Source organism: Schistocerca piceifrons, chromosome 3 (genome assembly GCF_021461385.2).
Source record: "Schistocerca piceifrons isolate TAMUIC-IGC-003096 chromosome 3, iqSchPice1.1, whole genome shotgun sequence".
NCBI lineage: Eukaryota > Metazoa > Arthropoda > Insecta > Orthoptera > Acrididae > Schistocerca > Schistocerca piceifrons.
The window spans coordinates 373,912,216-373,931,188 of NC_060140.1; the positions used below are offsets into that span (position 1 = coordinate 373,912,216).

General features: G+C 44.0%; 1 protein-coding gene across 3 annotated transcripts in view; it reads left to right on the plus strand.

Moving 5' to 3' along the window:
* LOC124790124 (protein disulfide-isomerase TMX3) overlaps positions 1-18,973 on the plus strand; it is a 196,703-nt gene that overhangs the window by 37,340 nt on the left and 140,390 nt on the right. For all 3 annotated transcript variants that reach the window (XM_047257695.1, XM_047257696.1, XM_047257697.1), the window contains one exon: positions 330-493. In XM_047257695.1, coding sequence (XP_047113651.1) covers positions 330-493 — 164 coding nt within the window. The remainder of the gene's footprint in view (positions 1-329; positions 494-18,973) is intronic.

The window sequence follows — 18,973 nt, forward strand, 5'->3', positions numbered from 1 at the left end:
AGTTTAGGTTTTTTCTTTGATAGACTTCAGTGACATCCTCTTCTGATGTAAGACTACTGTGTATTGAAATTTTTACTGAATGCTGATTCAACAAACAACCTTTTTTGTTCAGTTTTTGGGGTTGAGTAATGCTGAATTTAAGTAATTTTTTCCTTACTTGTAACTACTAGATTAGTCACAACTGAAGTTAACGAGAAAATTCTCTCTCTCTCTCTCTCTCTCTCTCTCTCTCTGTGTGTGTGTGTGTGTGTGTGTGTGTGTGTGTGTGTGTGTGTGTGTGTGTGTAGGTTGAATGTAACATTTCATGTCATCATTTTCTATTGCCGCAGTTCTACGCACCTTGGTGTGCTCATTGCAAACGCCTTGAGCCAATATGGGCACATGTGGCTCAAGCCCTCCATAACACAAACATCCGTGTAGGACGAGTCGATTGTACGAGATTCACAGGGATGGCTACTGAATTTGGCATTGCTGGTTTCCCAACCATTTTATTGTAAGTAATCTCAGTTATGCTTTCAAAATAGTACTAAATAATTGAATAAATTAAATTAATTAGATATTTAATTAATAAATTAGAATTGTAAATTATGACGATTGCCCCAAAGCAACAGTCTTCCAGTGTCAATTGTATACAAAAGCTAGAAAGGTTTCTTTTGGTATGCAGAAGTGAGCAAACTGGTTCTTATTGACAGTATTCTCACAGATGTAAAGGAATGATTGGAACCAAACAACCATTATTTACTGAAAAAGAAATGCTCTGTGAAGACCCTTGCATTGTGTCAGTTCAATAAAATGATCATTGGTTTCTTGCTGCATGATATTGCAGTGTGAGTGTGAAATTTTGGAAAGGCTAAACGTGCAGGTGTTTCACAGTGAGCCTCCTCACATAGTTTTCAGTGGGAAGCATTTAAACCCCATAGCAGTCATTCCACAACAGTTTAAAAATGGCTTGACCAATTGTTTATTGGCTAGCAACTGTCCAGTGCAGGTTGTTGCCTCTCCTGTCTCATTGATTTAAAGGTTGGTAGCCAAGCTGTGCTGACAGCAAAACCATTATCTTGACTGAGATTCATTGGCACTTGTATCTCAATTGACTCCTTAATAATGCTGTCCTAGAAAGCATTAGCAGAGCAGATGACACTTTTTTCTGAAATCAGGCATGTGCTTTACCATAAAGCTGTGCATTGTCAGTGTATGAGGGGGTACCCCCCCCCCCCCCCCAAAAAAAAAAAAAAAAAATTGCCATGAGCAGTGCTTCCATATGCATTTCTGCCACTAGGTGTGTGTAACACAACTCATTTCTGGTTCAGTGCTGCCTGTGTTGTTGACCAGGCTTGTTCTGCTCAACTGCAGTGATTGTTGTAGATAGTGCTATTTTGTTCTTGTTTCATTTTTTATGATGGTAAGTTTGAGTGAACAACATGCAGCTGTGAAGTTTTGTTTTCTACTCAGTAAAATGCCGCTGAAACTGTTAAAATGTTGAAAATAGCTTACCAAGATCATGCTATGGGAAAAACTCAAGTGTACGAGTTGTTTGCTTGATTTAAAAATGGCGATGTGTCAGTTGATGATAAACCTCGTTCTGGACGTCCATCAGTTGCTGAATCAACAAAAATATTGAAAAAATTAGAGAGCTTGTGCTCACATACTGTTTTAAGAAGATTGCGCAACAGTGTAGTCAAAAAAGACTTGATTTGTGTCAGACATGAGCCTGGCTCTTCCATCATGGCGACACACTTGCATACACTGCCACCTCTGTTAGACAGTTTTTGGCTAAAAATGGCATAGTTCCGCTGCCCCATGCACTTACTCACCTGACCTGGCTCCGTGTGACTTCTTGTTCCTAAGCTTTGAAAAGAGGCATGGAAAGACAGCGATTTGACAACACTGAAGAAGTCAAGAAAAAACAACAGGGAGGAGCTGTCAGCCTTTTCTAAAGATGACTACAAGAATGTTTCGAACATTGGAAGCACCGATGGGACACATGTATTAGTTGTAATGGAAGGGATAAGGTTGTTTTGGAAACACTTTAAAAACATATAGCTTTTAAAAAATAATTCCTGTTTTCCTTGGATACCCCCTGTGGATTTATTTTACATTTCAGGTATCTTCAGTGTAGTATAGGAAGAGACAGTGCTGCATTTGTCATTCGAGATTTTCCTCATTTGTACAAAATTTGATGGACCCCAGATGTATGGAGTTCAAGGTTATCTTTCACCCTCTCAGAAGGTAGAAGGTTCCTTATTTTTGCAGGTAGTTGAAATATGGACTTGTTGACTTTCTTAGATGGAGCTCAGTAGAGACCAGTGTACAGCCAGTCTGGCCTTGGCAGCCAGAAACTGTGGTCATGTGAGTGAGTTGCATTTGCTTGAATCCAAAAGTGTACTTGTTTGACAGTCATTTTGTTGTGCTTGTCTGCAACTCAGTATCTCTGCTATATGGTGAGTAGTAATCTATCCTTTTCATAATATTGTAGAAGTGCTTAGGTGGTCAAGACACTGTCTTCAGTGATACCTCTTTGAATTCTACCATCTGAAAGTCCATAGTGGCAGGTGTTTGAGCTGAGTACACAGCAACCCCATCAACTTGTCCATAGTAGTTTCAATCATGTAGAAAGTTTGATGTTGTTGTTGTTGTTGTTCAGCATTGATGTAACAAGTTTATCTTGCGAAAAAAAAAAATTGTTATTCCAGCAAAACGAGCATCTCTTTGAGCAGAACTCTTGTGAATAATGAAACATCAGAACACAATAATATATCACCTGGATCTATTTTAATGGTTTTTAGTAACAAATGGTGCTGAGATTCTGGTGATTTTGTACACCTAGTGTCTATCACATTCCATGTGAATGTTGAAAACCTTACATCTGACAATTTTTGGCAGCTCCTTCAGCAATTCCTACTTCCTTGGGACCTCCCTGATGGAAGATTGTCACTTGGCGGGCCACCAGAATTGCTGCAACTATTAAAGACCACAGTCATGCCCTCCAACACTACAAATCTCTCGACCACTTCCTGGCTTTTATAAACGGTTTTGTGGCTGGGCCCACTATGTAATTAAATGTCAGAAATGGATTTGTTGCGAACAATTTTATGCTGCCATATGGCCGCATGCTCCCTCCTTGCAAGTAGGGGAAAACTCAGGCACATTTTTGGGAGCTGTGCTCCTTTTAGGTGTACTAGCAGTTTTCGTTAATGATGTTATCCTCACCAGCCCAGATTCTGTTGCTGAGCATTTTGGCACCACCACATCCTTGCCATCTTTCATGAGTGGGACCTCTGTGGCTCGCTCCCGATTTTTATCCAAAACCTTATTTCATGTCACACTTTTCAGGTACAGGTTGGTGCCTCCCGTGACACCTCCAATCTGCAGTAGAATGGGGTTCCACAGGGTTCTGTTTTGTCTCCCCCTCTTCTTTTTAGGGGAATTCAATTTTATGGTGGCAGCTGTGGTACCTACAGTGTCCCCCTTTTTGTATGCCAATGATTTTTGCATTTATTTTTGTTTGTCCAGTATGGGAATTACTGAACCCAGACTGCCGGGAGCAATTTGCAAAGTGCAACCTTGGGCTGTTACTCATGCCTTCCAGTTTTCTGTCAAAACTTGCATTATGTATTTCTGATTGCCACACGGTGCATCTCCATCCAGATCTCTATCTTGATGGGCAGGCCCTTAAGGTGGGGGACTCTCAGCATTTTTTGGGATTGGTCTTTGATATCTGTTTGACATGGCTTCCCCATCTTCGTCAACTAAAGCAGACATGTTAATAGCACCTCAACACTTTTCGGTGCTTCAGCAGTACCAACTGGGTGTGGACCACTCTACTCTGCTACAGCTCTACACAACACTAATGCAGTCCTGTCTATATTATAAGAGTCCTGCATACTGCTCGGCATCGCCTTTGATGTTATAGATGCTGGAGCTAGTACACCATTGTGGGATATGACTGGCAACTGGCACCTTTTGGACTAACCCTATGATCAGCTTCCTAGTGGGGACAGGGGATTCCACTATTGTGGGTTCTGCACCAACAACAGTTAACTGCTTACGTGTTGTGCATCTGCTGCTCACCGGAGCACCCTGACTGCAGTCTCCTGTTTTCAGATACAGAGACTCGTTTCCCACAACAGTGGACCAGGCCTGCGGTTATGATTGCCATCCACATTTGGTCCCTTTTTTCAGAAATCCAGCTCTTTCCTGTACCATTTCCTCTCAGGGTTCGCTCGCATACATCATTGATGCATTCTCTGTCCACTGTTCTGTCATGACCCGTCACAAGTTGCAAAATGTTTGGCTCCACCTGATGCCCCTCACCACCAGTTCTTCTCCAGTCTCAGTGTGTTTCATGGTTGAGAAGTAATCTGCACTGATGGCTCGGGTTGCCGCTCACATCGGCTTTTCTTACATTTGTGTGGGAGATAATGAACTCTGATCCTTGCTGGTTGGCTGCAGTGTTTTCACTGCAGAGTTCGTAGCAACCTCTCATGCCATTGAGCATATCCGTCCCTACACTGGTGAGTCCTCCCTCATCTGTAGGACAACTCCTTGACTAGTTTACAAGCTCTTGACCAATATTACCTCTGCCATTCCTTGGTCCTGGCTATCCAGGATTCCCTTTTTCTCTCACGCAGTGGCACTTTGTGGTTTTTCTCTGGATGCCAGGTCATGTTGAGGTCCCAGGGAATAAATTTGTTGACAGGCTGGCCAAATTGGCTGCTGACAAGCAATCTATTGAGATTGTTGTTCCAGCACTGGACTTTTGATCAGTATTATGTCACCAAGTTCCAAGTATTTGGAATATGGAATGGCATACTCTGTCTTTGCTGAACAAACTACAGGCGATAAAGGAGACCACAAATTTGTGGAGGTCCTCCATGTGGGCCTCTCACGAGGATTCCATCATCCTTTGCCAACTATGCATCGGCCGTACATGATTTACTCATGGTTATCTCCTCCATCACAAGGATCCACCCTACTATCATTGTGGTGCCGTTTGAATGTGATCCACATCTTTCTGGACTGTCCTAACCTAGCCACCCTGTAGCACACACTTAATCTTCCCGACTTTCAACCCCTGCTGTTAGCAGACAATGTCTCAGTAGCTGACCTGGTTTTACAGTTTATTTGTAAAGGGGGTTTCTGTCACCCTCTCTAAGAGAGGGCACCTCAGCCTTGTTAGCCCATTTAGGGGTTGGCAGGACATCCTGTTGTCTCCTCTGCCCCAACAGGGCTCTTCTACCCATCTCATGTGTTCTGTCTGACTTGGTTTTCCTCCCCAGCTTTCTTGTGCTTCTCTCATCCTGTCCATGTTGCTAGTGTTTACTATGTATTGTTGAGTGGGTTGCCTCAGGTAAGTGGCGGAGGGGGTCGTATGTCCCCTGTCGCAGTTCCTGTCTTTGAGGATGTCTGGCTTGTCCCTAGATGGTGCATCTTGCTCACCTTCCTTCCTTTCCTCCTTTTCTTCCTTCTTGTTCTCTTTTCTTGTATTTGTTGAGCTTTGATAGACCTTCAGGTTTTATTTTCTTGAATGTCGTGCACTAGGTCCTTCTTTTATTTATAGTTTTGTTTACTTGTCGGTTCCAGTTATCAAGGACTCACGAACTTGTTTTGTCCCTTTAATCATTAAACTAACCAACCAGCATCTGACAAATAGAGTGATGTCTGTCTACATTGCACAGAACACATACACAATGTAAGTCTTGGACAGGAAAATAACTATGCATTTACTGAGAGCAGCATAACAGAAAACGTGTTCAGTTCCAGAAAGATGTCTGTCATCTGCTCAGCTAAAAGCTTCTGGACTAGCATTATTAAATAGGCAATCTAAATACAAGCCCATATCACATAAGAATTTTGTGATCTGGGATGCAAGTGGTGGTGAATCTTGTTGAGGTACGTGTTTTACCCTCATCAAGTCTTTGCAACCTGTATTTCAGGCAATAACATGAGGAGACAGCAGTCTTCTGTAGTGCAGTTACTCGATGTGGCATGGGCTCAATAAGTTGTTGGAAGTCTCCTGCAGAAATATTGAGCCGTGAAAGTGTTTCCAGTGCAGGATATTGTGCTCAAACTGACCTCTCAATTATGCCCCATAAATTTTTGATGGGATTCATGTCGTATGATCTGGGTGGTCAAATCATTCACTCGAATTGCCCAGAATATTCTTCAAACCAATCACGACTCCTGTTGATATGGTGCATTACGATCCATAAAAATTCAATCGTTGCTTGGGAACATGAAGTCCATGAATGGCTGAAAATGGTCTCCAAGTAGCCAAACATAACCGTTTCCAATCAATGATCAGTTCAGTTGGATCAGAGGACCCAATCAATTCTGCGTAAACACGGCCTATAGTGTTACAGAGCCACCAGCAAGCTACGCAGTGCCTTGTTGACAACTTGGGTCCATGGCATCGTGGGCTCTGTGCCACACTCAAACCTACCATCAGCTCTTACCTACTGAAATCTGGACTCATCTGATGAGTCCATGTTTTTCCATTTGTCTAGGGTCCAACAGATGGGGTCATGACCCCAGGAGAGGTTTTGCAGGCAATGTCATGCTGCTAGCAAAGGCACTCACATAGCCCTGCTGCTGCCATAGCCCATTAACACTGGCCACACTGTTCTAATGGGTACATTCACTGTCTGTCCCATATTGATTTCTGCAATTATTTCATGCAGTGTTGCATGACTATTAGGACTGACAACTCTATGCAAACATCACTGCTCTCAGTAGTTAAGCGAAGGCCATTATGGTGATAGTTAATGCCTGGAATTTGGTTTCTCAGCACACTCTTGACACTGGATCATGGAAAATTGTATTCCTTAACAATTTCCGAAATGGAATGTTCCATGCGTCTAGCTCCAACAACCATTCTGCATCAAAGCCTGTCAACTACCGTCATATGGCCATGATACGCCTGAAACTTTTTCGCATTGATCACTTCAATACAAATGACAGCCCTGCCAATGCACTACACTTTTATACCTTCTGCACACTATACTACCACCATCTGTATATGTTCATATCACTATCCCATGACTTTTGTTGCCTTGGTGTGTATCAAGTGTGTTTGAAATATTTGCACAATGTTCATTTTCAGACATGTTAGTGTGTTCATGGTGGCAGAGGTCATGCATAACTGGTCTGTGAAGAGTAATGTAGTTTTTAATGACCAAGAGATGCTTGGCAGTCGTGTATGTTATCATATTGAGGACATTTCTTATTGACTGATGACAGAAGTTTTACAGTGTTTGTAAGGAAGCAGTAAATATCACATCACAACCAAGTTCCAAAAATTTTTGTTGGCAGTGAGATGAAGACGAACTGTGGAGTAAGCATTCCTAATGTGCACAAGTCAGCCATGCAACTTGGTACTGTTTACAACATTACCTCTGATAATCTTAAGTACTTGAAAATTGGTTTTGTTTCCAGTTGATTCCTCATATACTGACAGCAACTAAAGAAATGTACCTAGGTCTCACTCCACCAGATTCACTGTAAAAATTAAAGTAGTATAATCTCAGTGGAGTTTCGTAGCAATAATAGTAAATGTGAGAGCTGCATCAAACCAGTCTCAGGACTGAAGACCACAACAACAACAATAGTAAATGTGGTACTTTGGCTTTGAGACAGAACGGATACCTTCCAGCACACAGTGAAAGAATTATAGCTCACCCAGTTCACAGTAATTCAAAACATAGCATTCTGTCAGACAGATCCTTCGATAAACATTGAACCAAACTTTAATGATGTCATCTTTGTCATTATTCTGGAAAAAAATCTGCCTTTTCCGGACAGAAGCATAAACAAATGAAAAGAAGCCTCATTCTTTCTTAATTGTGACACACTTGATATTGAGTAAATCATGATATGATCAAAATTCTAGGAATTATAACTATTACACAAGGGTTGGGGCAAAAGTTTTTCTTCATTTGCAGATATGTGAATGGATTACAAACTGCTAGTTTGTTGTGTGGAACCTATGCCAGCATTGTGTGTGTTCATCACATGTGGCTATGTGAGTGCAGGTAGTAGCAGAGAGTGCACTACAACATCAGCTGTGTGGCAGGCGTCATGTGAGACAGAAGTGTCACACAGCCAAATAGTATTAGAGTGAAGAATAAAATTTTTGAGCATCCTGAAACAGCATCCAGGCGTAGTGCGCCCGCCTGGTATGCAACAGTTGCATAATGAGTATAAAAACTCAGGGGAACCAGAACAAAAACAAGTAAGGATCACATTCCCACAGGCTGTGCCAGAGAAAGCATCAGAACACCCATTTTGGTACCAGGACGTAATTGCAAAGGAGTTGTAATGATATTCTGTTAATGAGGCAGCATGTAGTACCTGCATCTAAAGACTATGCAAGAATGCCTTTAATGCTACATACCTTTTGTAAAAGAATTCTCTGAAGCTCTGAAACCAAACATTAGTCAGGCAGAGAATGCTGAAAGGCTCAAAAAATTGGAGCACATTCTGTCATCAGTAGATGGGGAATCATGTCGTTGACCACCATGTAGCCTTCCCGTTCCTTCCACTCAGTGCTCAGTCTGGTCATTCTGTCTGTATCATCGATTCATTGATACTGATGAAAGGCCAGCTCTGTTAGTTGCAGGATGGCCTGTTGACATACAGTGAAGTGTTGCCACATGCTGCCGGTTGCTCCGTGTCGCTGTTTGGACTTATGCCCTCTTGCCATTACAACTACTATCAGTTGAGGGTATAGAGATATCTGGGGACAAGCCTAAGCCTAAGCACAACTATGATTAACGAGAGTGCTGAGGCTTCAGTGGACTTCCAGTCATGCATGCTAGGATGTGGGGACACTCTGGATTTAGCTCCATCTGGCATGAGACTTTGGAACTGACTGCGTAAAACACCCGGGGCAATGATCACAAATTCCACAATGCCTCTGGATGCTTTCCTGAGACTTGGACACAGCATGGCTGTTACTAGGCCACTCTGAGAAAGATACTAAATCACTGTAAAACTCTCGGCAATAATTGGTTGTTAATTTCATGCCGTCTCATTGACGAGTTGGGTATATCCACTGAACTCTGACAATTTGGAGTCAGAAGTGTTTGTGACAGCTGCTGCCATGGTAGAGAAGCCGCACCTGCACATCTGCACCAGTGTCTGTATATATGCAGATGGATATGTGTGTATGCGCGAGTGTATACCTGTCCCTTTTCCCCCTAAGGCAAGTCTTTCCGCTCCTGGGACTGGAATGATTCCTTACCCTCTCCCTTAAAACCCACATCCTTTCATCTTTCCCTCTCCTTCTCTCTTTCCTGATGAAGCAACCGCGGGTTGCGAAAGCTTGAATTTTGTGTTTGTGTTTGTTAGTGTCTCTATCAACATACCAACGATTTCGTTGGGTAAGTTACAACATCTTTGTTTTTAGATATATTTTTCCCACGTGGAATGTTTCCCTCGGGTGTTACAAAAAGGTGCGGCCAAACTTTCAGGAAACATTCCTCACACACAAATAAAGAAAAGATGTTATGCGGACATGTGTCGGGAAATGCTTAATTTCCATGTTAGAGCTCATTTTAGTTTTGTCAGTATGTACTGTACTTCCTCAATTCACCGCCATGATTTCGTACAGGATACTCTACCTGTGCTGCTAGAACATGTGCCTTTACAAGTACGACACAACATGTGGTTCATGCACGATGGAGCTCCTGCACATTTCAGTCGAAGTGTTCGTACGCTTCTCAACAACAGATTCTGTGACCGATGGATTGGTAGAGGTGGACCAATTCCATGGCCTCCACACTCTCCTGACCTCAACCCTCTTGACTTTCATTTATGGAACCATTTGAAAGCTCTTGCCTATGCAACCCCGGTACCAAATGTAGAGACTCTTTGTGCTCGTATTGTGGATGGATGTGATACAATACGCCATTCTCAAGGGCTGCATCAGCGCATCAGGGATTCCATGGGACGGAGGGTGGATGCATGTATCCTCGCTAACGGACGACATTTTGAAAATTTCCTGTAACAGAGTGTTTGAAGTCACGCTGGTACGTTCTGTTGCTGTGTGTTTCCATTCCATGATTAATGTGATTTGAAGAGAAGTAATAAAATGAGCTCTAACATGGAAAGTAAGCGTTTCCGGACACATGTCCACATAACATATTTTCTTTCTTTGTGTGTGAGGAATGTTTCCTGAAAGTTTGGCCGTACCTTTTTGTAACACCCCGATTCAGAAATAGATTTGCTATGGTGTCTTCCCCTCTGACATTAAGTGTTACGAATGTGTGGACTGGGGGTGTGGAGTAAAGAAGTAGTGCTGCCAGTTGCAGTGTTTCGTGTGTGATGAGATTGTATATAAGGCACATGACTGCAAAAGTAGGAAGCAGGATAAACTGAATTATAGGAAGCATTCATCAAATACAGATGGGTGTTACGTAACCACTGAATGTCATTCCAAGTAAATCAGTGTACTGTGAGAATGTGGTGCACAGATGGAGTTTTGTTTGCTTGGCACAGTAAATAATGAGGAACAGAAGTTCTTGGTGGACACGGGTGGAAATTTGTCGGTACTGTTAGTGTGAACCCTTTGGGTAGAAAGAGACTGCCATCTCCAAGGGCCAGGTTATGTGGGGTGGGTAATGATGAGGTGGAATCATTGGGAACAAAACTACTCACCATTAATAGTGGGGCTAAGAATTTTAAGGAGTATATGGAAGGATTGCCACACATTGATGAAAGGTACTTCACAAATCTCGGACATGATTTCCAGTTGAGATTGGTGGAACTTTGTTTGCGCTTGGGGGGGGGGGGGGGGGGAGGTGCTAGTGAAACAATTTTGCCAGATGTGCCTGTCATAGTGCTGCTAGCTAAATTGCGTGCAAGTACGTTACAGGTTAATTTGTTGGATAACTTACCAGCACGTATAGGAAAATTGCTGTAGGTTACTGTAGGTTTTGTGTTGTTACCACTGTAGAGTCTAGTACCAGGGGAAGCCAGGGAGAGGATGTTGTTTGGTGGCTGGTATCATCTTCTATGACACAAACTGCTCGCATGTATTAACAAGGTTCTTTATTTACCAAGAATAAGAAAGCTACTTATCTTTAAACTAGTCCATGTGTTATGGTACAAACTCTTCCATAATAATCTACGTTAGGCTCACTGCTGGTGAAGTAAAAGTCCTGCTATGTGCACTGCTCTGGTCACTAGGTACTGACTGACTCTGACCTAGAGATGACGATTTTGACTGACTGGGACTGCAACTCCGACTGTGACTTACTGGGTGACTGTCTGTGACTGACTGGGCCCTCCAGTCAACGGTGATGATCTAAATACTGGCGGTTGAGAATGTGTTGGCGGTACGCTGCTTGCGAGTCTGTCTTTGGCCTCTCTCCTGGTAAGCACACTTGATTCTGCACCGATCGATCTTCTTGCAACCTCTTTGCTGACCGGTGCGCTGGCGACAGCTTACACCAGTACTCTTACTCCCCCCCCCCTCTGAAATGCTGCACCGTTGTTGCTTAGGGAGGTTGCGAACAACAGTGGGGAGAGAAACAGGACGCTGGGTGTAGAGATGAATCGTAGCTGAGGCTAAACTCAAATATGAAAGACTAAACCCTGTTCCCATGCTATCTTCTTATGCTGCTACCATGACGGCGTCGCCATCGATGATGCCATTATGCTCATCATCTAAGGTTACTCCAGTGGGCCCTCAGGGCTACTCATCTTCCTCCCTCCTCCAGTTGGCTGGGGGCACGTCTTCTTCCGTTGCTCCCAATGTATCTACTTCAGGAGCAAGGCCCCCCCGAAACCCATGGGACATCAGTCCCCTCCCTCCAGCTGGAGAAGCAACAGCCTCCTCCAGCTCCTCTTGTGTGGAAGGGGTCCATTGGTACCCTCTCACCCAAGTTCTCCTCTAATGCCACAGTGGACAATCGCCAGTGGCTAAAGGAGCCAAAAGCTGCTGGACGAAGAGCTTCAGTATTCCTCCACACCTGAAGCTACTTCGGAGAAGTCATCCTAGCAAGCCCCTAAAGAGAAGCGAGAGGGTAAACAAACAAAGAAGAAGGCTAAGAAACGAGACCCTCAGGTGGCCCCAACACCACCACTCCCTACCAATACTGCATCTGTGGATAAGGTGGAAATCTTAACATCCCCTGAGGACCTGGCTCTCACTGATGCCTCACCTGCAATGGGAGTGGATATAAATACTCAATCGGTGGCAGCAGGTGACTCTGAGGCATAACCTGCCTCCCTGCAAGCTTCATGTCTTCCCAGCCTTACGATAATGTTATCCTCCAGTAGAATTGCTGCGTTTTTTTCCACCACCTGGCTGAGCTATGACAACTGTTAAGCTTTACACCTGCTTTCTGCATTGCGCTCCAGGAAACTTGGTTCCTGGCAATGTGGGCCTCTGCCCTCTGCGGCTATAGGGGTTATTACAAGAACCGTAGCGAATATCATAGTGTGTCAGATGGAATTTGTGTCTATGTCCTGAACTAGGTATATAGTGAACCTGTGCCCCTTCACACTCCTCTTGAAGCTGTGGCTGTCAGGATAAGGAAGACACAGGAAGTAACTGTCTGCATCGTATACCCTCCTCCAGATGGTGCAGTTCCCCTGAATGTCTTGGCTGCACTGATTCAACAACTCCCTAAACTTTTCCTACTTCTGGGAGATTTGAACTCCCATAACCCCTTGTGGGGTAGCACCATGCTTACTGGCGGAGGTAGAGATGTCGAAAATTTCGAGTCTCAGCTCAACCTCTGCCTCCTAAGTACTGGATCCCCCACACATTTCAGTGTGGCTCATGGTACTTACTCGGCCATCGATTTATCACTTGGCAGCCCAGGACTTATCCCATCTGTTCACTGGAGAGCCCACAATGACTTGTGTGGTAGTGACCACTTTCCCATCTTACTGTCACTCCCCTGGTGTCATGCCCACGGACGTCTACCCAGATGGGCTTTAAATAAGGCAGACTGGGAAGGTTTCACCTCTGCTGTCACAGTTGAATCTCCCCCACAGGGTACCATTGATGTGGTGGTTGAGCGGGTCACTAGAATGATCATTACTGTGGCAGCAAATGTGATCCCTTGTTCCTTAGGGTGCCTCCGAGGAAAGACAGTACCCTGGTGGTCGCCAGAAATTGCTGAGGCAATTAAAGGGCGTAGACGGGCTCTACAGCGACATAAGCAGCACCCTTCTCTGGAGCACCTAATCGGTTTTAAACGGCTCCATGCCAGTGTTCGCCAGCTTATAAGAAGACGGAAATAGGAGTGTTGGGAGAGGTATGTCTTGACCATCGGGCGCCATATGTCACTTTCCCAAGTCTGGATAAAGATCAGATGTGTTTTTGGGTACCAGACCCCAACAGGTGTCCCTGGTGTTAACATCGATGGCGTGTTATCTACCGACACAAATGTGATTGCCGAGCACTTTGCTGAGCACTACGCTCAAGCTTCTGCATCGTAGAATTACCCCCCCCCCTCCCCCTTTTGCACTCTCAAACGGCAGATGGAAGGAAAAGTCTTCTAATTCACTACACGCCAAAGGGAACCCTATAACACCCCATTTACAGAATGGAAGCTCCTCAGCACCATTGCATTTTGCCCTGACACGGCTCCTGGGCCAGATCGATTCCACAGTCAGATGTCAGACTACAAACAACATCTCCTCGTCATCTTCAAATGGATGTGGTGCGATGGTGTCCTTCCATCGCAGTGGCTGGAGAACATCATCATACCAGTGCTCAAACCTGGTAAAAACCTGCTTGATTTGGAGAGCTATCGGCCCATCAGCCTCACCAAAGTTCTTTGTAAGCTGCTAGAGTGTATGGTGAATCAGCAGTTGGGTTGGATCCTAGAGTCATGTGGCCTACTGGCTCCGTGCCAGGGCGGCTTCCTCCAGGGTCACTCTGAGACTGATAATCTTGTGCCCCTTGAGTCTGCCATCCAAACAGCCTTTTTCAGGTGCCAACACGTTGTTGCCATCTTTTTTGGTTTACAAAAAGCATACGACACGACCTGGTGGCATATCATATTCTTGCCACATTATATGAGTAGGATCTCCGGGGCCTGTTCCCAGATGCTATCCAAAATTTCCTGTCGCTTTGTACTTTCCATGTCCAAGGTGGTACCTCCCATAGTACCCCCCCCCCCCCCCCCCCTTACCTTAATGACAATTCACTCACTGTAGTGGCAATATATCGATACTTAGGACTGGTTTTTGACACCTGATTGACTTGGCTTCCTCACCTTCGTCAGCTCAAGCGGAAGTGCTGGCAGCACCTCAGTGTCCTCTGCTGCCTGAGTAACACCAACTGGGGTGCAGATCGCTCTACACTGCTGCAGCTCTGCAGAGCCCTTATCAATCCCGCGTTGACTATGGGAGTCTGGTTTATGGTTCGGCTGCACTATCAGCATTGTGTTTACTCAACCTTGTGCACCACTGTGGCATTCGACTAGCAATGGGAGCTTTTAGGAAGAGTCCAGTGACCAGCATACTGGTGGATGCTGGAGTCTCTTCATTGAAGTTTAGGCATGCACAACTGCTCGCCAGTTATGTTGCACACATTCGTAGTTCTCCTGTGCATCCGAATTACCATCTCATTTTCCCAAGCACTGCGGTTCATCTCCCACTTCGGCGGCACAGGTCAGTGCTTAAGATTGCGGTTCATGCCCGATCCCTTCTGTCTGAACTCGAATCCTTTCCTTTACCACCTCTACTCAAGGTCCATTCACTTACACCTCCATGGTGTAAACCTAGCGCGAAGCGTCACATGGACCTTTTGCATGGCCCTATGGACTCAGTTAACCCTGCCGCTCTCCGCTGTCGCTTCCTCTTGATTCTTGACGTGTTCCGGAGCTCTGAAGTTGTTTACACCGACAGCTCGATGGCTGGTGGTCATGTTGGCTTCGCCTGCGTCCACAGAGGCCATATTGAACAATATTCCTTGCCCGATGGCTGCAGTGTGTTCACTGCATAGCTGGTGGCCATATCTCATGCACTTGAGTACATCCGTTCATGCTCTGGTGAGTCGTTTCTTTGTACTGACTTTTTGAGCAGCTTAAAAGCTATTGACCAGTGCTACCCTCCTCATCCTTTGATAGTGTCCATCCTGGAGTCCATCTATGCCTTGAAACGGTCGTTCAGTGGTGTTTGTCTGGGCCCTGGGTATCCCAGGAAATGAACTAGCCACAGGCTGGCCAAACAGGCTACACGGAAACGGCTTTTGGAGATCGGCATCTGTATCACTGACCTGCATTCATTATTACACCACCAGGTTTTTTGGCTTTGGGAGACGGAATGTCATAGTCTCAGTATCAACAAACTGCATGTCATTAAGGAGACTAAGAATGCAGGGACTCTGTGGTTCTCTGCCAGCTCCATATTGGCCATACGTGGCTAACACATGGTTACCTCCACCGTCGCGAGGACCCACCTCGGTGTTGCTGTGGCTCCCCTAGGACATTCGTCCACATCTTGCTGGACTGCCCAATTTTAGCTGCTCTACGGCGGACTTTTGACCTTCCCAGTACCCTACCTTCGGTGTTGGGTGACAGTGGCTCAGCAGCATATTTAGTTTTAAGTTTTTTTCATGAAGGGTGATTTTTATCATAATACTTAAGGATGTGTGTTTGGGGCTCTCTCCGGGGCATCCACCTTCACTCCATTTTAATTTTGTCATCCTTTCTTTGCATGTGTTTGTCCTGGTATTCGTCTTTACCCTTTGTGTTCATCTTGGCTTGTCTTTTGAGGTGGACATTTTGGTGTGTTGCAGAGTGGCTGGCTCACCCTCTTTTATTCTTGTGATTAGCCAGCCCAGACTGTCTTCTCTGTGGTTTTAATGCCTTCTTCTGCTTTTGCTTGTGGTGTACATTTTCCCTGTTTTTTATTCATTACATTTGTTTTCTTTTTGGGTGTGGTTCCGCATTCCTTTTTCCCCTTTTACTTTCCCAAACGTATTTGGGTGTTGTTTTACCCTGAGCCTTGTTTGCGCCAGGAAAAAGGGGCTGATGACCCTGTAGTTTGGTCACTTTATGCCTCAAACCATCTCCTTTTCAGGTTCTGATATCTAAATTAGATGCTAATGAGGAATTGGAGAAAAAGTTTGCAAAACGGTTTGGTGTGAAGTCCAGTTATTACTTAGGGTGACCAGTTTTTACTATGCAAACAATCATTAGCACAAAATTTCAGGTCAGCATGCACAATCACAGTGAAGTTTTTATTTGGGGTGTAAAGTAAAGAAATGATATTTATACAAAATACGCACAATTCACATTGGGCAGAGTCCTTCAGTGGTTTGGCGAAGGTGATTACATTTTGGTGCTTCATTTAAGCCAGTTCATGATTAGTATCACCGTGTCCAACACATGTTCAGTTGGACCGGTGGGGCTAAGGAGGTGGCATTGGGTGGGGAGGGGGAGGGATTGGGGGGGAGGTCTGTAAAGGAGGGAAGTGAGATGGGGAAAAGAGTTGTGGGTTTGTCAACGGAATAGAAAGTTGCATTGTGCTTGAGTAGGAGCTAGAAGCAGGGAACGATATAGGTAGGAGGGAGGACAGGGTCTAGCCAAAAGTTGAGTCCAGTGGTTACAGGAACATAGGATATATTGCAGACAGTATTCCTACTTGCACAATTCAGAAAAGCTGGTGTTTGTAGTAGGGCTGTTGATAAAAATCCAATATATTGATATTGTTTCCAAAAATATGTAGAGATACTTTTCCCCTCGATATATTGATATCAAAATGACAATATCAACTGCCAATATTTTTATCTTATGTTATATTTTTTCACAATTTTTGGTACATATCTGAAGTTGTTCCTTTGAAATTGTAGTAGAACATAATTTTACTTTCACCGTGTGAAGGAGTCTTACTGGTCCTTGAGCTTTCATCACATCCAGCCTTTCTCTTTGTCTTTGTGAAGCAAGTATATGTGATAACAAAAGCAGTAATCCAATTGCACTGGGGTGTGGCGGCGTAAATGGAATAACAAGATTTCCGATGTGAAGAAATAGAACACTTGTTGTATTAAAAAAAAAAACAGATTTTGATGCAGCTATTGTGCTTTTTCTTCACATTGACATTCTTCAAAAACAATTGCTGAAAATGATGAACAGAAATTTAAATGACAAGATTGGTCTTTGCGGTGGGCAGAGACGTGTGAGGGGAAATGCTGACGTAATTGGTGCTTGCCACTGCCGACAGAAACTGCAAAGTTTAGCTTCACAACGCATTTTTGACACAACAACTGCTGGGTTGCCGGTGTTGGCAGAAATGAAAAAACAGGAAGTAAACATGAAGTGTTCTAGACAAATTGGATATGTGACAACTGACCGATGCACCAATTGGGTGCCTTTTATTGTGCCATTGACATGCATTTACCGTATCAAGTGAGATAGTGCAGTGGTTATTACAATGAACTAGCATTTGGGAGGACGACGGTTCAAACCTGTATCCAGCCATCATGATTTATGTTTCCTGCGATGGCCCTAAATAGCGTCAGGCAAATGTCAGGATGGTTCCTTTGAAAGAGCATGGCCGTTTTCCTTCCCCGTCCTTCCCTAAACTAATGGAGCCAAAGACCTTCCTGTTTGGTTCCCTCCCCATATCTACCGACCAACCAGCAGTTACTATGTTTAGCAAAGTAGTTATCGACAAGCATGATCGGGCATTGCTTTGCTTTCAATTCTTGCTCTAATGGGATAGGCAGGCTGTTAGTTTATTGATGTACAGAATATATAATAAACCACTACTTAAATATATAGCTCTACAACTGGCAGTATATTTCCAATGTGAAGCTGATACTTTTGTGGGGCGACATGTTGATATTTCTTCCATCAGTATATCGATACTTTTCCTCGATATATTGAGAGCCACTAACGATATCTTTTTAAACATCGATATATCGGATTACTGATATTTTTAAAAATATGAACAGTCCTAGTTGGTAGGAAGGATCCAAATGGCACAGGCTGTGAAGCAGTCATTAAAGTGAAGCCCATTCTGATGGGCAGCAAGTTCAGCAACTGGGTGGCCCATCTGTCTCTTGGCCACTGTTTGTTGGTGGCTATTCAGACAGACAAGATAGCTGTTGAGTTGTCATGCCCACATAGAAAGCCACACATAGGTTACAGCATAGTTTGTAGCTCACAACTTCTAACGCTTTGGACGACTTAAAGTGGCGAAGTATGTGTGTAAACTCCCACTCCTTTAATGATGAGACTTACTTGAGATGGTCAGCCTTCTTCCCTTGCTTGGTTAGCTTGCTGCTGCAATATCCTTTCTCTTCTTCTCTGAAGTATATTTGGTAGTAACAGGAATTTCTCAAGACTCTCTCTACTTATAAAAATACGCAGACGTACACAGTTTCTTTTGCTTCACTTCACAATGTATATTTGAACATCAAACTTTTACAAATCTCATTCTCCACATAAACACTATCAAGTAATTCTCTTCGCGTCTCTAAAGGTTAGAAACAAAGTTCATTTACACATACGGTAAGGTTGGCTTGATAACCATGTCTCTTTTCAATATGAATCTGAATACATGTCTCATCCTTTCCAAGTCCGAAATGAGTATTAATTATTTTTCCAACTCCATTGTTCTTTTGTCACTATATTCGTCAAAGTTACAGAACAGCACTGAATACATAAACATTCCTTGTTCTTTCACTACGGCTTTCATGGTGTGACTAGCAAACACTTAATGGTGCCGTTCGACCGCAGCGTCTACAGTTCTCAAATGATAAACTTCAAACCTGCACACACAGACAGGTGATGTGCAGTAAATAGGCTCTCTCACACTTATATTTAAAATATCGTGTGTTCGAGACAGTAGTAGGCCGAGTGGTTCTAGAATTTACATGGAAATTCTTGAAACTACTCTCACTGGTAGCCCTACCATTGATGGGATGGGAGATGCCTCTCACTGGATGGGTGGTGATGGTGGTGGTGGTGGTGGTGGGAGGGGATTTATGGGACAGGTCTTTCAT